Source organism: Pollachius pollachius (genome assembly GCF_949987615.1).
Source record: "Pollachius pollachius genome assembly, chromosome: 11".
NCBI lineage: Eukaryota > Metazoa > Chordata > Actinopteri > Gadiformes > Gadidae > Pollachius > Pollachius pollachius.
The window spans coordinates 13,491,072-13,516,471 of NC_136944.1; the positions used below are offsets into that span (position 1 = coordinate 13,491,072).

Consider the following 25,400-nt stretch of genomic DNA (forward strand, 5'->3'; position numbering starts at 1 on the left):
ACACACACACACACACACACACACACACACACACGTACACAGAGTTGATTGCATACACATGCCCACAAACACACACACACACACACACACACACACACGCACGCACGCAAGCACACATGCACGCACACACACACACACATACACACACATACTGACAGTGCACAGAGATTGAGCACAAGGACAATGCAATATAATATACTAATGGACAAGGACTTTAAAAGCCCATTCTCACCCCTCATTTTTCATTCAATCGCATGCACGCACGCACACACACACACACACACACGCACACACACACACACACACACACACACACACACACACGCACACACACACACACACACACACACACAGGCGTGTGTATACGTCTTGATCGGGGCTGTTCACGTGAACGAGTTTGTACCTACTGGGTGACTCACATCAATGGCTGCAATCTATCAACCTGTCTGTCTCCACTCCTTCTAATTCCATCCATGCATATATCTGTCTCCCTCTTTATATATCTGCTTCTTGCTTTGAGTGCAATGTGCTCTCTCGCTCTCTCTCTCTCTCTCCCTCTCTCTCTCTCTCTCCTTCTCTCTCTCTCTCTCTCACTCTCTCTTCTCTCTCCCTCTCTCTCTCTCTCTCTCTCACTCTCTCTCTCTCACTCTCTCTCCCTCTCTCGCTCTCTCTCTCACTCTCTCACTCTCTCTTTCTACCTCTCTCATTAGACCATTAGTCTACTTATTCCAAGGACAACTTCTCTCTACACCTTTAACCTTTTAATCCTGTTCACCCCTTCAATCCCTCTATATTTCTTGCCCTATTATTGACATAAAATAAGTGTGTTATCCATTGGTAAGTCACTGGCATGCCACATTAGTCCTAGTGCCATTCATTTTTTAACAAAATATATAGTTATCTGCTGACTGGTGCTTTCATTTAGAAAAATTTACTATTGTCTGAAGATATAGTTAGACTCATTTATGATGTGTAAGGGATAACTGCCTGTCAGATTAATACTTTAAAATACATTGGAATTGATATGTTAGAATTGCCAATTATAGCTAGGATGGTCTGGTTTCCTGGGAAGATTTGTCAAAGTAATAGAGACACGTATCGGAAGATGTTGGCAAACTGCTTGGTGCTGGGAAGTACTGAGAGAAGGTTAACTAAATAAAATCGTGTCCTTTGTCGAATGTGTCCTTAGCTTCCTATGCTCTACGTTTTTGGTGGCTTTTCAAATAACATTTCACTTTCTTTTTTTTCTCATCGTAACCCCCAAGGTATGAGTGCAAACGACGACATGCAACACACACACACGCAAACACACACACACACACCCATGGACACACACACACACACACACACACATACACACACACACACAAACACATACACCTTGCTCAGTCACAGAATCCCTCACATCAATAACACATGCGCTTACTTACAAATACACCTGGGAGAGGCCAAATTCCCACCCCAATCCCCCATTCCCTCTCCACACACCCCACGCTCCACTGGGCACGCTCAGCAGACCTGAGTTGACTTGTAAATGCCCCGGCTCCATTAAATCTCAGAGCCAACCGCCCAGAGAAAGAGTGGGGCAAGGACAAAGTGTACAGTATACACATATGGACATGAACAAAGAATACACCTATTATTTACACATACATATATATATATATATATAAATGTGACAGTTTAAGGAGTTCATTGTTCTTTGGCTTTGATGTAAATAGAAAAAAAAGAATGCATTTATGCATGCAAACAGTAACATGTATGGACACTCGCACACCCACACACACACAAGGTAAAGATATTGCAGCACAAAAAGCCAAAAACACATCGAAAAAAACATGAACACACATTTACATGCACACACACAGTCATTTGTGAGAGCATGGGAGGGGCCGGTTAGCTAAATTAACTCCCACCATTCTTTATTTTCTGATAAAATACCAATTAACCCAATCTCTTTCTACCACTAATCACCAAGCCTGCCTGGCTTTCCCATGCCCTTTCCCTCTCTCTTTCTTCATTATCTCTCCTACTCTATCCCTTTCTTCTCCCACATTGTAGTCCACCTCATTTAATTCCATTTAATTTCCAATGACTCCCTAATTCAAGTCCATGCCTTCCTCTCCCTTTTCATTTTTCTTCACTTTCACACCCATTATCGTTCTCTAGCGTGCACACCCATTAACACACACACGCATGCACAGAAACACACACAAACACACACAGACACACACACACAACATTTCAAACACACACAAACATTCATTCTCTTCTTTTTCTATCCCGTTTCCATCTCTCAAGCATTTCCTATTTTAAACTATCTCTGACACACACAACCACACATGTACACAATCTGTCTGTCTCGCACTGTCTCTCTATTTCTGTCTCTCTCTCTCTCTCCCTCTCTATATCTCTGTCTGTCCGTCCGTCCTCCATTTGTACCCAATTTTCTGTCGCTGGGTTACTCAGCCCCTCCCTTGCTGTTACGTGTGTTGTTTAGCTGCGCTTAGCTACCCCCGTCAGCTCAGATCAGTAGCTGCAACATAACAAACTATCCTCTGATTCACCCTCTCACCCCCTCTCTTTGTCTGTCTCTCTCTTTTACACACCCCTGTCACTCTCTCCCTGTCTCTCTGTGACACACAAACACACCCGTCTCACTTTATGTCGCTGTCTTCTCCCTTTCTCGCTCTTTGTCTCACTCTGTTACACACACACACACACACACACACACACACACACACACACACACACACCCACACACACACATTTGCTCTCTCTCCCTGTCGCTCTCCCCTTATCTCTGTTACATGCAGACACACACCTCTCTCACTCTTTCCCTCTCTCTCTCTCTGTCACACATAGACACAACCATCTCTGGCTCTCATTCACCGTCTCCCTCTCCATTAAACACGGACACACACACACCTCGCTCACTATCTCCCTCTATGTACACGGACACCCATTTCCAAGGCTCCCTCTTTCTCTCTTTCCCTTTTTCAACCAAACCTTGTCTGCGCTCCATCTTGGTTTACCAGTTGACTTGAGCCCTACAGAAAACACAATGGAGACTCCTGTGTGTGTGTGTGTGTGTGTGTGTGTGTGTGTGTGTGTGTGTGTGTGTGTGTGTGTGTGTGTGTGTCTTACAATCAGGTATATATTGAAAGTGTTTTCTTTCCCAGGAGAGTCCCGGGAAAAATAAATACAACAATAAAATACAACAATAAATATCCTCCAGGAGATTCATTGTTGTATTTCTTTTTTTAAACTGCCACTGGTATATAGGTTGCTGGGGGACAGGAATGGTCTGTATTAGTTTGACTAGAAGTTACTCATCCAATTATAACGCAACGCGTTGAGATGCCAGAATGTTGTTATTGGCCATCCATCAGGAAGCACTATCAGTTGCAAATGCTGCTTGTGCTAGCTACACACTCGAGCAGCGACGCGTTAATAAAATGGAGCCAAAGGTAAAAAAAGCTACTGTATATATAAAGTATATACATATATATATATATATATATATATATATATATATATACATATATATACATATATATATATATATATATATATATATATATATATATATATATATATATATATATATATGTGTGTGTATTATAGTAGTGACCATTTGTATTCAAAACATATACTTTTCTTGATTCTTATTTTGTGATTCACAACCTTAAAAGAAAACTGTTAGCATGCAGGAAATGAAGAATGTCAAACATTAAAGTCTGAGACAACCTCAAATCCCCTGTGACCGATTCTAATAAATCTGCCTGTTTCTGAAGGCTCAGGGTTGGTAAGTATGAATGGTATAGTGTGCATGTTTTGAACCCTATGGCCTACAAAGGGGAAGCCAGCATTTGACTCAGTGAGGAGCAACATTTATGGTGTGTACTGTTTTTTTGTGTGTGTGTCAGTGACTATGAGTGTCTCCTAATGTCTGTCTGGTTTTAATGAGGTCTTCAGAGCACAATCTTGGCTACTAGCCTGCAGTAATATATTTATATATTTATATATAGAAAGATCTCTGTGTCCCTTTTGACCTCGTTTGTGCTATCATCTTAACAAGTGGTATTTTCTGTTATGAGTCTGAGTCTAACAGCATATTGTCTTTCATATACACTTTTATAGATGTGTTGTATCCTTCAACAGTTTATTAGCGCACTGCACTCAGATTATGATGCCACAAAAAGGTGTGTTTGTATGGGTGTCTTAGCTTATCCAGGCCAACACACAGAGACACACACACAGACACACACACACACACACACACACACACACACACACACACACACACACACACACACACACACACACACACACATACTTTAAGTGCATTGATTAGCAGCCTTAAAACAAGGGGCTCTTCGAGATTACCTCATGAGGAGCAGGAGAGAGGACCAGAGATGAGGAGAGAGGAAGAGAGAATAGCAGAGAAGAGCAGAGGTAGGAAAAGAGAGGAAGATAGAGGAGGATGGAGGAGGGAGGAGTAAAGAAAAGGAGAGATATGCAGAGGATTTGAGAGGGGACCAGAGAGGAGGAGAGAGGACCAGAGAGGTGGAAAGAGGAGCAGAGAGGAGGAGGGAGGAAGAGAGGATGAGAGAAGGTGAGAATGAAGCAGAGAGGAGGCGAGAGAAGGAGCAAAGAGGAGAGAAGGAACAGAGAGGAGCAGAGAAGAGCAGAGTGGACCAGAGATGAGTGGAGAGGAACAGAGAGGAGGAGAGAAGAACAGCGAGGAGGAGAGGAGAGAAGAGAGAAGGAGAGAGGAACAGAGAGGAGGAGAGAAGAGCATACACACATATAAATCCCCCTCAGCCCCTGGAGACATTAGCATGAGCTAAGCAGGGCGGGACACTCATCACTTAGTAAGAAAGGGAGGATGCGAGAAATAGATGACGAGAGAGAGAGGTAAAGATAGATGACCAGAGAGAGACAGAGAGAGAGAGAGAGAGAGAGAGAAAGAGAGAGGGATTAGAACAAGAGGTTTGGATAGAGAGCAAGGGAGAATACAATAAATAAAGAGTGGGAGAGATGGACGGCAAATGAGAATGAAATAAAGTGAAATAAAATAACAGAGAAGGGGAGCGATGGATGACAAGAGATAGAAGAAAAACATAGATGGATGAGAGGGGGAGAGGGAGAGAGAAAGATAAATACGATGCAGAATCCCCTCACTGCCACTACATTCTTTGAATGCATATAGTGTGGAAGGCTTCGCACAAACACACACACACACACACACACACACACACACACACACACACACACACACACACACACACACACACACACTTACAACCACACACACACAAATTATCAGGAAAACCAAAGGTCCCAAATCCATAAACATGAGCCTTATAACCATAGAAACCACAGACCATAACCCACAGCCCTGAATATTGTGTTTCCTGTGTCTCCAACTGTTGTGTCTCCCCTGGTGAGCTTGAATGGGCGTTTACTTTATTGTCTTATAGGAGCCCCCCTCACTAAGGGCCCAAATCACCTTTCACTTTAAGACTATAGATCATATTCTTCATTTTGGTTATTCTATTTTTGCATTTATTGGTTCTTGGTGTGTGTAGTGCACATGAATGTCTTTGAATGTGTATTCATATCACAGCACACATGCGCAGACAGTACAACACAAAGAATGAAATGTTTACTGGATTGTTTTTACTTATCCGTGCGACAGCTAAAAATGTTTGATTTGTGAGAATTACCTTAAACCAGGTTATTTCTGCGTCTGACCATGACATTATTGAGTGGGGTGGGCTTATATTTCGTTTTAATTCATTATATTTTACCCGCAACTTGTGTGTGGGAGTATATATTCTATTCATTATTGGATTTCTTTATCTTCTTCTTCTTCCGGTGTGCTTATATTTTATTTACCAAAAGCTTTTTTCTTTGCTTGATATGCGTGGCTCCTTTTCTTTCGTTTTGGAATAAAGTACTTATTTGGACACTAGAGTAACATAGGTTTAAGACATTATCTTAATAAGCAGCTTGCATTTGGAAGATTTATCTATGCATTTATCAAATCACATAGTTGTTATTCAAGCAATAGCCAGTTATGTATACCAAGTTGATTAGATATTACGATCTGCCGTTCTTGTTTCCTTAGTAGATAAGGTAGGACATACTTATAATGCCGTTTTATATTAACGTTTTTAATTACACATTTATAGGAATGAAAAAATAAACACAAAAAACAAACTAGGCATATATCCACCTTTGGGCGCATGGTGATTCATCTCAGACCCAAAAACACAGTACACAGTTTTTGCATTAGCCTATACATAATGGCCTCTGCGTTTTGAGAGACATATTCGCTTGAGAGAATTTGTATATATTTATTTTATCATATATTTTGCATAATATATACAGTCAGAACAAACAGGCAACAGTAGCTAACTGACCAGCTAATCACATTTCCCTAGCTAACTGAGCAGCTTAGTACCGTTTCTTGTGGGTAGTGTTCATTGTAATAGTATGCCAGCAAGCTGAACAGCTCGTGTTAACTACATGAGTTACTATCTAACAAACTTGCTATCAGACTAGTCTGATAGTCATTGCAGGTGTGCTATGTAACATATCTTTTCGGTTAGGCATTTTAGTCTCTCCTGGTCTCAGGGCTGAAGTTGGGTAACTACTACTTTGTCTGAGGGGTACTTATTCTCTTCTGGTCTCAGGGCTGAAGTAACAACAAAAAATATTATTCTGAGGGCATTTTAGTCCCTCCTTGTCTGAGGGCTAAAGTGACGCAAGTCATACTTTGTCTCAGGGCAGTTTAGTGTCTCCACTGTTCTCAGGGCTGGAGCCTACTAGGTCATACTTTGTATCAGGGCAGTTAAGTCTCTCCTGGTCTCAAGGCTGACGCCACCTAGGTCATAATTTCTCTGAGGGCAGTTAAGTCTCTCCTGGTCTCAAGGCTGACGCCACCTAGGTCATAATTTCTCTGAGGGTAGTTAAGTGTCTCCTGGTCTCTGGACTGAAGTAAGAAACTAATACCTCTTCTCAGAAGAGTATAGTCTCTTGGTCTCAGGGCTGAAGTAACAAGCTTGTAGTTGTTCTCCAGATAATGCCCCCAAAAGAGGTTATCCCAAAAATATAATGAACGTATATAAATTGTTTAATAATGATATTGATCAAAACCTGTGAATTTGCTAAAGTCTGCATATGGTTGTGTATGCATTGTCATACTCCAGTAGCATAGTGATTTTGTTTTCCTAATTTAAATTTGAAATACAATGTGAACGTTTACTGCAATGATGAAATTATTATTAATATGGTTAGACTTCTGAATGAGATTAAAACATTGTTAAGACATATTCAGTGACAAACTCATTTTCTTTTGCACGTGCAATTATTATCGGCCAGAAAATATTGCAAGTTTTGAACACAATAAAACAACTTGTCTCTAAGACGACTATGCAGACTAATAATGACATTATAAATACACTTTCTAAGGAAATTAAACAGCACCCAATGTTGCATTTCTAAGCCATATGGAGCAGAATAAGCTAAACGTCCATTTGACATGGATGGATTGAAGGTTGGATAGATGGTAATGGATGGATGGAAGGAGGGACGGATGGATGGTAATGGATGGATGGAAGGAGGGATGTATGGTAATGGATGGATGGAAGGAGGGATGTATGGTAATGGATGGATGGAAGGAGGGATGGATGGTAATGGATGGATGGAAGGAGGGATGGATGATAATGGATGGATGGAAGGAGGGATGGATGGTAATGAATGAATGGAAGGAGGGATGGATGGTAATGGATGGATGGAAGGTTGTATGGATGGTAATGGATTGATGGGAGGAGGGATGGATGGAAATGGATGGATGGATGGTAATGGATGGATGGAAGGATGGACAGATGAAGGGAAGGTCAGAATAATGGAGGGATGGATCAATGGAGCGAGGGATTTAGGAATCGAAGCATGGTAGAATAGGGATAGATGGACTGATGGAAAGTAAATGTTGCTTTACATTTTAACTGGATGTAAAATGTATAGAAAGACTGAGAAAGCAGACTGTATATCTTCTGGGATACCTGGGTATCCCAGAAGAGGAGCGGATTAGGATGAGGGAATCATAACTCAATTGAGCTTTTACCAGTCTACTTATCAGCATCATTAGCAGCAAGATGCCCTCACTCTACCTGCTCCTTAATGACATTTTAACTGGATGTAAAAAGTACAGAAAGACTGAGAATGCAGACTGTATATCTTCTGGGATACCTGAGTATCCCAGAAGAGGAGCGGACGAGGATGAGGTGAAAAAACTAGCGACAGGTAAGCAAGTGATGGCGAGGGGGAGCTTAGCTAGCAGCCGGGTCAAAGAGAAGAGGGAGTGGAGGAGGGATGGGAGGACAGATAAAACGAGTTATGATCAAAACAGATAAAAGGCAAAAGGGAGCATGAAGGGAGAGGTAGATGAAGGTAGGTGTCTGCCCAGGGCTGATCTTTCAGATTTCAGCTCCTGTGATCTCCTCTCTCACTCTTTCCTCACCGTTTTCTGTCTGCCAGTGTCTGCCTGTATGTTGGTGTGTCCAAAATGCAAATAACAAAATGTCACTTTGTCAAACAAGAGCTGAATCACCAATCGATACTTGACTCCTTTGCTGTCTGCAGACTAATCAGGTTCACTCTCCCGTTCTCTGTGTTCGCTATGCCTCGCCCCCCCCCTCTGTCCCCCTCGCTCTGCGTCTTTCCTCCATCTCCATTCCTCGACCCACTTCTCTCTTATGTAAGCAGGTTTATCTGCGAATGTGAGTGAATGTGCATGTGAGTGACTGAGTGACTGAGTGAATGAGTGAGTTAGTGCATGTGTATGCTCCTTTCTTAAAGGGTGCCAGGATAGGAGCATGGAACACCCTTGGGCACTGCAGACATGATGGCAGGGAGAGACTGATGGAGAGGAGGAGGACGAGAGAGAGAGAGAGAGAGAGAGAGAGAGAGAGAGAGAGAGAGAGAGAGAGAGAGAGAGGTTAATGGAGGAAGGGGGTGTGGCTTTGAAAGGCCCAATGACATCAATACAGAAGAAGCCCACATAAATGGTGGGCTAGATGCACTCATCAGGAAGAGGGAATCACAACTCAAGGAGCAAGATGCTCTCACTCTACCTGCTCCTTAATGACATGAAAAAGTCACATTTTGCACATTTTTTTTTCACAAGTTGCTTTGGATGAAAGCGTCCACTGTGAGGGACTAAATATATATAGTAAATAATCCCTCCGTTCTCAGAGACAAAGTTGACATCGACCCAGCAGTGCACCGAAGGCACACTGGCGTACGCGTGACCGCTGAGTTCTGTACCCCGAAGCGGAGCCATCCGAGAGCCAGAGGGCTCAGATAACTGTCTCCGTAGCAACGGTCTGCGTAAACACGCCAGACCATACTTAGTGTCACGGGACTTGGGAGCCATTCGTCCAACATTCGGATTCGGTGTTCGACAAATATCTTTTGACATTTTATATGATGCAAGGGTTATTTCAGAGAGAGAAATGCCGCCGACAAGTTGATTCAATATTTGGTTTTGAATGATTAAAATATTTGCAAGGACAATATTACGTTATGTTGCTATGCTATGTATCATCTTTCATCTTTTGAGTCTCATATAGTAGTATTAATCTATTAATCCTATTTAGGAAACATGTTTGTTAGTGACGGTGAGTATAGAGACACATCATTGTGGAGTAGGTAGGTGGGGGGGTGGTTTACAGGTAGGGCAAAGGTGGCGATCAAACCCGGAACCTTCTGGCAGGGAGTCAACAATCCACGATGCTGGATTACCCATCCCCCTGCTCTTTCATATCCAAGGTCACGGAGAGTGGATGGCACTCTGCCCCGATGTGTTACGGACGTATACATGGCAAAGCTACTGCTACACCGGGATTTCAATTGCATTTCATTTCCATATGCTCTGCCTTTGTATGCACGCCATAGCATGCATGCAAATGAAAAGGTCCATGCATTTTCCAGGCTCTCTGGGTGTTTATTTTCTTACAGTTAATACCTCATATTCCCACCGCGAGGGGAGGCGCCGGTGGTGCGAGGCGACATGGGGCGCTTGTCAGAAGCAGTTAGCAGCGTGAGGCGTCTGGCTCAAGGGCACTCCGCCTACAGTGTCCTTGAGGATGGCAACCAGGCGCCGTCCAATCACAGCATCGCGCTTTGACAGGCGCTCCGCCACGATGCTTTAACACATGAAAGATGGCCCAACCAAAATAAAACATCTGTTGACGGGCTTTGCTAGACGCCGGATATTGATGTTTGAAAAGTTGAATGGTGAATGGTAAAAAAGCTTTTATGCCATTCAAAGACCACAGCCCTATGAAAAGCACACACTCTATAGCGCACCACACTAGCTGACAATCATGTATGATTGGCATGAGAAAATGAAAGACAGAAGGGAGGAAGGAAGGGAGGGAGGAAGAGTGAGAGAGGGAAAAAAGGAAGGGATACAAAAAGGACACAAGAAAGAGAAGGAAGGAAGGAGGAATTTAAATAGGAAGGAAAAAGAACAACCAGCTAAGGAAGGAAGGCAGGCATCACGGTAAGACGGCAGAATGAAAGGAAGCCAGGAAGGAAGACAGAACGGTGCCTACCGTTCTGTCTTCCTTCCTGGAAGCAGGTCAGAATGGAAGGAAGGAAGGAAGGAAGAGAGAAATCAAACTAAGAAAGGCCCAAATAAAATAAAAAAATAAAAAACTGAAACGACCACACATCGGTCCATAAAGTGGTGAAGGGGAGGAGAACGGGGATGTTGGGTGTTTATTGCGTCATCATGAACCCCATCTGGCAGTGAAAAGATCATAGATGATTCTTCTCCCCCCTCCTTTTGCCGCCACTTTCCATTCCTATGTGTTATTTCAAGCAGCGCCCTCGGGGAGTATTGTATTGTTTTCAATCTCGCTCAAGGACTACAAGTATTCCCTTCCTGATCCACCCCTCTTCACACAACTTAGCTCTGTCTAGCTGTGGTTCGTCTGTATCCCTTTCTGACTGTCTGACATATCTTCTTCTATCTCTTCTGATCCTTCCTTTCTTCAGAAAACTTCTCCATGGCATTTATATCTTTCTACCTTTCTTTCCTTCCCTCTTATCTGGATCAATGGAGAATATCTATTATAGAGCAAAGTTTTCTTCGTTCAGAGAACAGATTTGTCCCTTGCTTGTCTTTCTTTATTTCTTCAAGCTTGTCTTTCTGCAAACTCTACTGACCATAGCTACTATTTTATTTTGTCCTTTTTTGCTTTCTATATATACAGCTGTATAGCTCTTTATTTCATTCCTCCCATCTTTCTCTTTTTCTTCATTCTATCCCCCTCCCCTCCCTTTCATTTTCTTTAATCTCAGACCTCCCTCCTTCCTTACATCGCTCCCTCCTGTCTCGTAAGCCCCACCCTCCTGCTGTGACAGACAGGGGTGTCAGGCGCTCCTCAGCAGGAGCTCCCAGCGTTGTATCACTCTGACATTGGAACATTGATATGCCAACAGTATAATTAGAGCACACATATCGACTGTCTCACTGCCGGAGAGAGAGTGAGAGAGAGAGAGCTGTCCGTAAGCTCTCTCGGCCGCATATTAAAACATAATATGCAGGGATGTTTGAATGTGGTTTTACTCTGTCGTTCAGAGCAGCAGTTGTATTATATCAATGGGAAAGTCAGGTCGTAGACTTGACATCCTCTAAAAATAAGTACTGTGATGATGATATAATAAATCAGCCAGGACCTGTTGTTAAAGACGTTGCTAGTTAAGTGTGTCTTCCTTTGTTAAAGGGATTTAGATGGTTTTCTAAGACCCCAAATTAATTGTTGAAATTGTCTATGTATGTGAGATGTAACACAGCCATGCTTTTTGTTCATCAAGCGCACACTGACATTTGGCAATTTGGCAAGCTAATAACATCTTAGTGTGTAGCAGCTCACATAGCTGTATTTTTGTTTGTGTAAAACACAAGCAAGTGCATATGAACAGCCCTGGATAGTAAGTTTTCTCCAACTATGCTAATGGTTTGCAAGGTTTTGAACACGGATTGATTTTCATTACAAGTCAAAATGGTTGCTGTGCTATTTTAAGGAACTGACAAAAGATATAATCCCACCTCTAACACGCTATTTAAGATAGCCCTTTATCGCTAACACTTCCAGCTTTGAAAACATTTGCACTACTACAACTGGTGGATACAAAATCATTTGCACTCCTAGTTTACATTACAAAGTTGTTAACTGCTAAACTGCAGTTTAGCTGTGCCAGAGTTTAACCAACACTTTTTATTAGTTTCACGATTCAGTGGATCCAGCAGCTGCCACATTCCAGTGTGACCCAAACCTTGCAGCTCTGCCACTGGCACTGTTAAAAAGCCATCTTGCATCCTTCATTTTGATTAGATAAGAGATTAAGATCAAACATAAAAAAAACAACTGTAGTTCCATTCTACGCCCCACACACACACACACACACACAAACACAAACACAAACACAAACACACACACACACACACACACACACACGGCTTGTTATGAAGATCTCTGGCTGATAAAAGAAGATGCATCCATTCATCCTCCATTTGCCTAATGTGGTTTATAAATACTCATAACGTATCTATACATTCATTCATGCATCTCTCCATCCATAGACACATGGATGGGGGAGGTGGTGGTGGAGGTGGTGGTTGAGCTTGAGTACGAGGACGAGCAGTGAGTTGAGGTGGTGGGGGCAGGGGTGGATGATGGAATGGTGGAGGAGTAGAAGGAGATAGTTGTGGTGGTGGGTGTGGACGGGGATGGAGGGGATGGTGGTGGTAGGGTCAGTGTTAGTAATGATGGAGGAGGCGGCAGTTTTGGTGTTCATGGAGGTAGTGGTGATGGTGGTGGTGTTTTTGGTTGTGGTGGTAGGGATGGATGGTGATGGGGGGGGTGGCAGTGGGGGTGGTGGCACTTGCTGCTTTTGCTCGCTCCAACAAACACTACCATGTTAGCAGTTGATTTTCTGTCAGGGTGACTTGGGAACGACGTCAATCCACAAGCAGCACGGCCACCGTTGCCGGGACCACCAGAGTGAAAATAGAAATCGCCTCGGACACCATGTTCCCAAACTAGAAATGCACCCAGCACACGCAAAAACACACTTCTCCCCCCTTCGTAAACACACGCACAGACACACACACACATATGCAATTCTTGTTTTTGCATTTATCTACACCTCAGACGAATTATATTGTATCATTGAGGAATGTACTTAATATATTAAAACATTACTTTACTTAATTACCATCCACCTATAAGCTCATTTGAATCCAAGCCAAGCCCTAATTTGTAAATGTTCATTTGCTAATGTTGTACCCTACCAGAACCAATTAGCTAAACCGGTTCTCAAATCCTTACAAACCCCTTGCCCAAAACCAAAACAACCACATGTCTCAAGGTGGATTAAGTTTACCTGTACCAAACATGAATCTTATGTTCTTAGCACTATGGTTCTTTCACAAATACTTGGTCAAAACCTTTACAACACAACTCTGTTCTAAATAATGATCTTCACAATACACCTCTGCTCATTAAAAGCATTTCAAACAGAAAAACAAAAGATAAAAACAGAAAAATAGTATCCCGGGAAGACATCAAAAAGACAGGGATAAGGGGTTGACGGAGGAGAGGAAACATCAGCAGACGCAGCTAAGACGTGGAGAGTGGGAGGAGACCAGAAATATGGAGGGGTTGGGGGGATGGCAGCTCCCTGTGTGTGTGTGTGTGTGTGTGTGTGTGTGTGTGTGTGTGTGTGTGTGTGTGTGTGTGTGTGTGTGTGTGTGTGTGCGCGCCAATGGAGACTGCAGCAACAGTTGAGCAGAGGGACTTTGGGGTCTGCAGTGATTTGTCTCCCAGTACGACTGCTGCACTGGGGCGTGGTGCAGAGTTACAATCATCCAACCCTGGCACACATGCACGCGCTTGCACACATACAGACACAGACACACACATAATGTACATACTGCCAACCACATTTTTTGAGCTACCATACATACAAATCTCTTTGGGGATGATGGACACACACTGAATTCTCCATCCATCTACATATTTATCCACCCATCTACCCAGCTGTCCGTCTATCATCCAACAATACATCCACCTGTCTGTCTGTTTATCCATCGAAATCTCTATTTTTGGTAAGTCAAAGTACCACAAAGGGTTATTGTTCACCTTTTGTATTTAGAACTGGCAAAAGCACGTTCCGTAGGCGACTTATGCAGGATGTTGCGCAGAGATAAGTATAACTACGTCTATAGTAAATGCACGGGTAGAACGAGTCTGTTTAAGCAGATACCACTCTGGATGCAACAGGGATGTAGTGCTCGCATGATTTCTCAATTAATCAACTTCATAGCCGGTGTTGCTCTGGCATGCAAAACCTTAAGTGGATACACACGCGCGTGCACAAACGCACACAGACACTCACGCACACGTACAGACACACACACACACACACACACACACACACACACACACACACACACACACACACACACACACACACAATATATCGATATATATCCTTCCATCTCTTATTATTGATCTGTTGTATATTTATTCAATATATATCAACATATCTATCTTTTATCCGTCAATCCCCTATTCATCCACCTTTGTCACTGTTTATAAAGGCTTATTTGTCCAAATGATTGTGTTAATGAAACTCACCTTTTCTAAACATAGTAATATCAACACCAAACAGCCAAAGAAGGGATAGAAGGACATGGGTCTAGTTATTACAGATGGCTACATAACTATATCACACGGTCTGTTTGTTTCACTCAATTTAGTAATTTCCCCTCATTTCTCCCTCATACAAAACGGTGCACAGCCACAATTCTCAGGAGGAAGATTTCGCCATGCGAGAATTTTAGCAAATCGCCACGACGAAATGGTGAGTGTAAAAAAGGATCTTGGGATATCGCATTAATTCAATTTAATGCTCTTCTCGCACTCCATTCCTACCTTTTTACACATCGCTTGTCCATTCCCCTCCTTTGTCTGGTTTCTTTGCTGTCTTCTATAAAAAGGGCAATAAGCAGCCTTCATAAATTACCTAAACAGTATTTGCTTATTCATTTCAGTTGGCTGCTTTTAATTGGAAAGTTTCCTGGTGGGGTGCTTTTTATATGTTGTTTTTTTGTCTTTTTATTGCTGGACTGCTGACATCAAAGTGTTAATTTCAAGAAGTTCAGCTAGGGCAAGTAAGTACTTGACATTAAAAAGAAGGAAAAAAACAAAGTTGAGAAAGACTAGTTTTCTAAACATGGTGAAGCTATCGCTAATGCGCGGCACCAAACAGCAGCGATGCTAAAGATAGAGGTGCTAACAGCAGCGAAGAGCTGGAGCAGGATGTGTTGAGAGGACGTTTAAGATCTTTAGGTCCTTAAAGAGACACCACTTCCTACCCACCACTCACAAGGTCACATTGTTTCCATCAAAATCCGTTGGCCTTGGATGCCTTCATTAGAAACTAACGGAAGGGTTGTGATGTGTTTGGAAGTTTAAGCACGGGATATGATGTATCTGTAGCCCGTTGGTGGTTAAATATTAGTCCTATAGAGCTACACACACACACACACACACACACACATTAATGTCCTACCCACACACATTGTCCTTCGTTTTCACAACACCAAAACCCATAAAAATGTCACTTTAAGCAGTACAAGTCCAAGCACTGGTGCCAACTCGTCATTATCTGGTGGCTCTAAACTGTCAACAGAAGTGTAATAAACGTTCAAAATGCCAGGCCGGCTGCACAATAAAGGCAAATAGAGAGCGGTGCTGATGAGAAACAATACAGTGGAGGACCAAAATGGCCGACGTTAATGTCTGTTTGGATCTCCCACATGGTCGCTTAACAGCCAGTGTCCTTGATCAAAATCTCTCTCCGAATGGAATAACTTATCCAGAGTGGGCTGAATAATAACAAGCTTTTCTGTTGTGCACATACACTAAGTAAGTCTGTGGGTGAGTGTGTGTGCGTGTGTGTGTGTGTGTGAGGGTGTGTGTGTGTGTGATTGGGTCTGTGTGTGTGTGTGTGTGTGTGTGTGTGTGTGTGTGTGTGTGTTTGGAGTGTGTTTGATGCGTCTTGGTGGAGATATAACAAGGTTAACTGATTGAGGTCAAGGCGGGAGAGTGTGTCCACCATTACCGAGAAAAACAGTAGACGTAAGCATTTTACACAGTTAGCAGTGAAGCAACGCATATCTAATCGATTCTCTAAACCAAAACAAATACCTGATCTACAGTATCATGGACTGCCAAAAACAAACAACCAACAGCATCATTCCATTCATAATTCCAGGTGAAACAAATGTATTAAAAGGAAAGATGTAACATTAACTTGCGCACTGTGGTGGTATCCATGCAACAGCCAAGCGAGATGTGGTTTGCGATGGACCAACTGCGAGCAAAAAAACGAATACGGGCAAAACAAAACACTTTGGGAGTTGAGTGTGTGACTGTATATTAGCTCTGTGTTTGTATGTATATGTGTGTGTGTGTGTGTGTGTGTGTGTGTGTCTGTGTGTCTGTGTGTGTGTGTATGTGTGTGTCTTTGTCACATTTCTCCCTTCACGCTATGCATTTCACCAGTGTTGACGTTTTTTCAAACAAGTCTTAGGCTTCACGGTTGTGCTACTGTGTTCATTTATCGGCCATATGTACACACACACACACACACACACACACACGCACACACTCACACAATGTGCACCAGTGTGAAAGCAAAGGGCTCCTACTCTGAAATGTATACAGGCCAAGTGAGGTTTTTAACCATGTGTGTAAATGAATATGCTAAACCATTCTACGAGAGTGCTGTCTTTGTTCTCTTCAGAACAACAAGGCTGAATTCTTAATCAATCCCAACTAGGACGTATTCCCACAAACCCATTTCATACAATCCAGAAAGGCTACTTTATTCCTTCAAGGCTATCTGAAGTTAAACATAAGCCATTTTTAAACATGGCATCTGTCCTGATCCTGATCTCAGTTCTTCCAGAGTTACTTATACTGCCTTATGACTTATCTGTTGGGTTGCCTTCATATTCACAATTTGGTTGTAAAACAGTGAACTTTGCTTTTGATATTAAGAAATAACTAAACGTTTGTGAAAAAATTAAGGTATAACATAGTTCATAACAATAATCACACCATTTTCTTTTTTAACCAACTTGTGATAGTGCGGTGTTCATTCAAAACAACGATCCAATCACAACGTGCCTCACATTAAATTTGGTTGGTAGAACCAATCAATAGCCCTGGTTTCCACCACATGTCCAAAAGCAGATCTAACCCAGCACAACAGGCCTGCATTCATTCTTATCGACCCCATTCCTTCCCAAACCAAACGCCATCCTCTTGTGAACCAAGATGGATTCCAGCGTTTAGAATCAAATGGAGTTTAATAAGAACCTGATGTTTTGTGTTATAGGGATGTCACAGATTAACTGTGATCGTTGGCATGCAGACCACAAGAGATTCAGCGGTTGTGATGTTTGATATTATGGTAGTCCCTCCTGATTCACAGCGATCAATAAGTTGACAAAGTTGACTCCCCCTCTTTGCCCTCTCTTTCTGATGGCTCTCCGGTCAGAACTGTAAACAATCATGCATACACTTTCACACCCACAGACACACACACATAATAATTGCCGTTTAGGACTGTAATTGTGATGGCTGCATGGATAAAGTAATTTTGACAAGAGGAAAACAAAGCAAGGATGTCTATACCCACAGCAAGCCGGTATTACACTGTGTTTTATTGTGCTTTCTTTCTTTTGAGCTACTTATGATTCAATGTCTGTGTGATCATGCATCAGACACTTTATACAAAGTAACTTAAATTGAATACGGCTCGAGGACCGGGTAGGGGTTAGACAGAAAATATAGATCCATGTAATCAAGAAACAGAATGAGGGTTAGGCAGTACCCCAGGTTCAGGAAAGGTTTCTGGGTTGAAAGACTTTAGCTATTAATATGCTACCGCTATGTTCAAATATATGCTCCTATACAGTATCTACCAATAAGTCATCTAGCTTTAATCAAAAGCAACTCACAGTGAATCCAGATCCAGGTCACTACACAGGAGGTAGGGGGAGGGGCATCTCACTCAATGGTCCCATCGGGGATACAACCCAAAATCAGAACCTTTGGCTGGGATTCGATCCCCATAGCCGCTTCACTATCCTGACCTGGTATTCTTATGTTGCCATACTGAGATGCAGCTATAAAAATGATAAACAGGCCTTGGTGGGAGGATCCAAAGCCTGATATCTCCAAGGGGAGACAGCCTGGCCGCCGATCCGTCCAGACGTCCACAGAGAACCTCTGAGTGGAAAATCAGTAGAACAAGAACAGCTCCTCTCTCTGGGCCCCCTGTTCCCCGTGCCATCACTCACAGTTTTATTAGTACGCCCTCCGTTCCTCTCTCGCCTTCCATCCCCCTCTCATTCTATCCCTCTATCCTTCGTCCCTCCATCTCCCCTTTATCCTTCCCCCTTCATCCATCCCCTCACTCTATTTATCTCCCACGTCCACATGGGTCCTTCTCTCTCTAACTCTCTATCTGTCCTTCCCAGCTCTTGAATGGATTGTCCTCAAAGCCAGCTCTCTCTATCTTCAGACCCGGTCGATACAGAGGTCAGGTCGGCTCCGGTCGCCTGCTATTGTCTCTTTATTTCTCTCTATCTCCAAATCTCTCTTGCGCGCTCGTTCGCTCTCTCTGTCGCTCTGGCTGTCCCCAAGTGGCTCCTTCTGTACCCCGCACTGAAGTAATAAACTTCCTTCGGTACGTTATGACTTCATCTCTTTACACAACAGTACCCTGACCCCTCCTCCTCCTCTTCCACCACCTCCTATCTGGACGCCACTCTGTCGCTCTTTATCTCCTCCTGCCCTCTTTCCCGCCCTTTTGTAGCAATTATCTCTCTCCCTCTCTTGTATCACACTCTTTCTCACTAACACCTTCTCTCTCTCCCTCTCCTTCTCCCTATCCCCCCCCCCTCTCTCGTACACTAGAATTTGCTGCAGGCGTTCAAGTAGACCTTTTCTGTTCAACAGGAGCGGCGGCGGTCGGGGTTAGGTTGTAGCGGGGTGAGAAAGAGTGGTTACTAGTGGGAGGATGAGATGAGAGGGAGTGGTGGGCTGTAGATGACCCTGTCCTCTGCGTTTTCCTTTGATGGGGAAGGAGGGGTAAATCCGGCCTGATCCTCGGTTACGGATCAAAACGCTTTTAATTGCCTGTGCTCAAGGACACTATAGGGAGGGGAAGAGAGAGGTGTGTGTGTGTGTGTGCGTGTTCAGCCGTCTGTATTGTCTGTGTGTGCACTTGTACTGTGAAATAAACATGTACATGTACCTCCCTTTGGTGCCTTTTTGTTTTTAAGGCGCTTTATGAATAACTTGTCAACTTGTGACTGGTTGGCCCCACACTAGGGATGAGATCCTGGTCGTCTTGAAATCATACGGCCCTAATCAAAGAAGTGGTTAATCTCTAGAGATTTCTGAAGCGATGGCGCCTGTGGAGTGCCGGTGGTTGATGGGTGGTTTAAGCACCCTCAACCGCACACTCCACAGCGGACATCTCAACATGGGGAAGATATCCCTCATTGGTGTCGTGGCCTGCGCAGACTCTTCATTCCTGATCTCCGTCAATATTGAGCCTCCTTCCCAGCACACACACACAAACACATACACACGCACACACCATTGACTCATGCCAACTTTGAGCCCATTTACCCACTCCCTCGCGGGGAGCAAGGAGATCCAGCACCGGCAGGATTTACTAAAACACTCAACAACCCTGCCCTTGTACCCCATCCTGGCCCTCATCATCCAATAGGCCTGTATCACCCAGCAGGCTCCCTCTCTCTCCCTCTCCCTTTCCCCCTCTCAATCACTCCCTCTCACTCTTCACCACTTACTCACCCCCTTTCTCCCACAACCACTCTCATTTTCTCCTCTCTCCCCCACTCTCTCTCTCACATTCTCCCACACGTTATCTTGATGCAGACACACACACACACACACGCACACGCGCACGCACGCACACACACACACACACACACACACACACACACACACACACACACACACACACACACGCACACACAAACACCGCTAGAATTAGCCATTAGCCCTGCTCCACTCAGCTCCACTCAATATTCCCATGTTTATGAAGTACAGACAAATTAAAACATGAAAGCTCTTTGTGTGGTCGATGGAACACCATGGTTACAGGTAGAGCCTGCACCTGGAGGGGAGGGGCTGGCTATCAACCATCCGTCTCTACTTCCTTTTATTTTTTCCACCTCCCATTCTTCCCTCCTTTAATTTCCCTCACCCTATTTTCTTTTTTTACTCCCTTTTCACTTCACTTCACTCTTTCCCATCCCTTCCATCCCTCTCTCCTTCCTCCCTCCTGCTACACCCCCTCCATCCTTCCCTGCCTCCATCCTTCCTTCAATACCTATCTCTCCTTCCATTCCTTCCTGCCTCAATCCTTCCTTCCCTGCATCCATACCTATCTCTCCTTCCATTCCTCCCTGCCTCCATCACTCCTTCCCTGCATCCATACCTTTCTCTCCTTCCATTCCTCCCGGCCTCCATCACTCCTTCCCTGCATCCATACCTTTCTCTCCTTCCATTCCTCCCTGCCTCCATCACTCCTTCCCTGCATCCATACCTTTCTCTCCTACCATTCTTCCCTGCCTCCATCACTCCTTCCCTGCATCCATACCTTTCTCTCCTTCCATTCCTCCCTGCCTCCATCACTCCTTCCCTGCATCCATACCTTTCTCTCCTTCCATTCCTCCCTGCCTCCATCACTCCTTCCCTGCATCCATACCTTTCTCTCCTTCCATTCCTCCCTGCCTCCATCACTCCTTCCCTGCATCTATACCTTTCTCTCCTTCCATTCCTCCCTGCCTCCATCACTCCTTCCCTGCATCCATACCTTTCTCTCCTTCCATTCCTCCCTGCCTCCATCACTCCTTCCCTGCATCCATACCTTTCTCTCCTACCATTCTTCCCTCCATCCATCCTGATTAGCTTGTCGTCCATACCTCCTCCTCCTCCTCCTCCTCCTCTTCTCTCCCTAACCATCCATCTGCTACCGGACGATCCCCCCCTGCTTACCTTCCTGTATACCTACGTTCCTACGTCAGTTACCCGGGGACCTTGTCTAAAGAACCCTCCACAGCCGTCATCCCCTCAGCACGATCCACCTTCTTGATTTATTACCTCATTGCTGTCCCCCTCCCCCTTTAAAACGAGCACAAACATGAATGCACAGATTGGCGCAAGGCGGGCATGCTCAATCATTTGCTCACGCGGTTACAAAATCGCCAAAGGTAAACAAAGTGTGCAAAAAGCGTGGGTATCACTACACAGGCACACTATATTCCTGCCACTGCCATTATTTGTTCTTCATTTTTCATTGCCTTTAAGGGAAAACATTCCACAATTTACTGTCTTAAACAATTAAGGGATTGCAAGTAAGTGAAGGCCAATGAATCTCATTACAGAAATCTCAACATCCCAAGTTATCATTAGAAGCAGCACTAACTGCATGAATGAGCATTGTCCATTCACCCATCCATAAATCAATCAAACCATCCATATAGCCACCCAGATATCCATCTAACCATCCATATATTTATATGTCCATCCATATATCCATCTAACCATCCATATATCTATATGTCCATCCATATATCCATCTAACCATCCATATATCCATCTCACTATCCATATATCAATCCATATATCAATCTATCCCTCCATATATCCATCTAACTATCCATTAATCCATCTAACCATCCATGTATCTGTATGTCCATCCATACATCTATCTAACCATCTATACATCCATATATCTATACATCCATCCATATCCATCCATATATCAATCTAACCATCCATATGTCCATCAATTGATCCATCCAACCATCCATACATCTATATATCTATCAATGTATCCATCCATATATCCATCTAACCATACATATATCCATATATATATATATATCAATATATCTATACATTTATCCATCTAACCATACATACATCCATATATCTATCTATCCATATATCCATCTAACCATCCATATATCCATCCATATATCCATCTAACCATCCATATATCAATCTAACCATCCATATATCCATCCATATATCAATCTAACCATCCATATATCCATCCATATATCAATCTAACATCCATATATCCATCCAACCATCTAACCATCCATATATCCATCCAACCATCCATATATCAATCTAACCATCCATATATCCATCCAACCATCTAACCATCCATATATCCATCCAACCATCTAACCATCCATATATCCATCCAACCATCTAACCATCCATATATCCATCCAACCATCTAACCATCCATTTAACCATCCACCTGTCTCCCTCCCCCGCTCACCTGGAGTTGGTCATGTCGGTCTGCCCGCCCTGGCTCTTCTCCAGGCCCAGCTTGGTGAAGATGCCCACCAGCACCATGATGGCCACCACACCGCAGATGATGTACACGATCATGTGGGTCCGGTCCCGGTCGGGCTCCTCCTGGACCTCTGTGACAGGCGCCGCCGGCTTGCCCGTGTTGGCCCAGACGGGCGTGTCGTAGTTGGAGCAGGACGTCTGGTCCAGGCTGTGTATCCGGAACTGGCAGCAGAAGCGGTAGAAGCAGGAGCCGCAGCAGAACATGTAGATGCCAGCGTTGCAGTTGAAGGGCGGGTCCCACTGGCCCATGACGTCGAAGTATCCCCAGCAGCGGCTGCCGATGGACGGCACCGAGGCGTCCTCCGACTCGGCCGTCGGAGTGGGCTTGACCAGCGCCGCTTCCCCGGTGGCCGAGGGCACCGCTGTCTGGTTGCCGTCGGCGCCCAGGCTGGGGGCCTGCGCGGAGACCAGCCCCGATGGCTGAGAGTTCCACCCGCCCTGTAGCGTTAGCCCCAAGAGGATCACCATGGAGACGCTGAGAATGAAGGAGTGCGGCGGCGAGGAGGTGGCCATCTTTGATTCGATTCGATCTTGCAAGCCAAAAACAGTTCACACTTGCAGCAGGTGGAACGTAGCGTAGATTATGTGCTGTTGGACCTGGTCTGGCATGGGCCTAACCCAACCGAAGGGCCTGGGTACGATCACGGCAGCAGGGGGGAGGAAGGGTGAAACAAAATGGATGTCCTCTTCAAGGCCATAAAATGCACCCAGATTCTTTTTTTTTCAAAGATTTGAATACATTTCCAAAGAGACTGAAAACCCCTTGGTGGGAAAGAATTGAAGCTCTTGCATGGGCCGCGACTCACGGCCAGTGCCTATAAAAGAGAATAGAACATAAAAAAACAATAAAGAGAATTAAATTACAACGTAGGTGTTATCGGATCCCCCTTTGAGCGGCGTGGCTCTAACAGACAGGCAAGTAAGGGTGGGGGATGTTTGTGGTAGGCTCTCGTCTCGTAGACATTCGAACAAATCTATCTATTTCAACGTTCGCCTCACCTGAGCAAATTAGTCCCTTGTGGGAACTAACCGTCATGCACAAACACAGGACGGTGGTTGTGTGGTTTGTTTGTGGTGAATGTTGGGGTGTGTGTGTGTGTGTGTGTGTGTGTGTGTGTGTGTGTTTGTGTGTGTGTGTGTGCATGTGTGTGTGTGTTCGCTGCTAAGTGGGGTTACAGACTGGTTGTGTATGGTATGCTTGTGTGTCTGTGTGAAGACTCAAGAGTGATAAACAAACTGGGAACCATTCACACACGGCAAACAAAACGTCACCTTTTCACAAATCTGTGTGACATCAGCAGGCGAGCGAGGTGGGCCTTCGTCAAAACGCCCAAATCCTCAGAGAAGTCTTGGACGGGGTCCAGTCTAAGAAGACTTATCACCAAGGCATCAACCCTTCTGGAGGCATCTCCAACGATAAGCTGTTGTGTGTATCTCGAAAAAGATGTCCAGGATGTCAGTGTTCCTGAAGGAAGATTCTCTCAAAAACCTAAACAACCAAACTGTCAAATTTTCCGGGAAGGAGCCATTGGCTGCTGGGGCTTCTATTGTTCCAGATCAGTCCACACCTGATTCTAATGTCCAGGACAAATGATGAGAAAGCGATGCAACCCTGGTGTTGATCTTGTCTTGTTATCCCTTTGTCTCAACCGCTTTCACTTCTTTTGGATTAACTGGCCTCTTTAAGGCTGCAATTTTCAGGCTCTTGGGTATTTTCTTGTTTTGTGCCAGGCATCTTGTTGGCTAACCTTTCAAAGCCCAACCTTGTCTCTCTCTCTCTCTCTCTCTCTCTCTCTCTCTCTCTCTCTCTCTCTCTCTCTCTCTCTCTCTCCACACAATAAAACAGATGAGTCCTTCTTCTGTTGTGTACCCACAAAGGATGTCCTCACAAGGTTAGCGAATCAAAAACACAGCTGAATGATATAATTACACTCTCGGTGTCGGCAAGCGGGTGAAGTTTCAATGACAGTTAGACTCCCCAGTTTGATGATGAAGTCCACCTGAGGTAACCGTTCACTCTGTTGGTCTCCCTCACTCACACCCACGTGGACCAACACGCACACAACAATCACACACACACACACGTGCACACACACACACACACACACACACAAATAAACAGTCCCGCTCTAAGACCAGCTCTGAAAGTAAAAAGCTCCACCGAAAAAAAACAGGTCAGTGGCTATCACGGTGGCTCCAATTAGGTCCAATTATCGGGGTCCCTGTACGGTTCCTGGACTCCTGTTGAGCTCTTGCACCCTAGCCCGAGTGCGGGGCTTTAGTTGTGGTCTTGTCCTCTCCGTAATGGAGCTAAGGGGAGGAGGTTAAGGAGACAGGGAGAGAGAAGGGAGAAGCAATGGGGTAGGGGTGGGGTGGGGTAGGGGGGGGCAGAGTTACGTGGCGAGAGAGCCCAGTGGAGTAGACCGCCGATGGGCTAATGCGGCGAGACCCGCGTGTCCGTCTACACAGCGATAGGGGTGGAGTAAAAGGCTGGGTGGTGGTGCTGGTGGAGGGGGCTGGGGTAGGTGGGGTAAGTAGGAGTTGTGGGAAGGGGGGAGGTTGTAGAAGGGGTAAGGTTTTGAGGAGGGAGTGCTGGTGAGAGGAGGGGAATGACAATGTAAGGGGGGGAGGGAAATGGGGAGAGAGAGGGAGAAAAGAGGTTGGGGGGAGGTGGGAAAACGTCAAGCACGGTGAGCGAGACGAACAACAACGGCGCTGTCCCACTTTCTGCAGACGACTTGGACTCGTTCCGGAGTAATGCTTTCCTTCTTTTTTCTACCAAAAACGGGTCCTTCCTCTTTTGGGATTTTTACAACGCAGTTC

General features: G+C 44.5%; 1 protein-coding gene across 1 annotated transcript in view; it reads right to left on the bottom strand.

The window, feature by feature from the left end:
• Positions 1 to 23,090, bottom strand: part of LOC307082982 (protein shisa-9) — a gene marked incomplete at both ends in the record, with an annotated part of 83,955 nt that extends 60,865 nt beyond the window's left edge. Inside the window, one exon of the mRNA XM_079746745.1 lies at positions 22,501 to 23,090. Within this exon, the coding sequence (XP_079602871.1) occupies positions 22,501 to 23,090 (590 nt within the window). The remainder of the gene's footprint in view (positions 1 to 22,500) is intronic.
• Between the last annotated feature and the right edge of the window lie 2,310 nt (positions 23,091 to 25,400).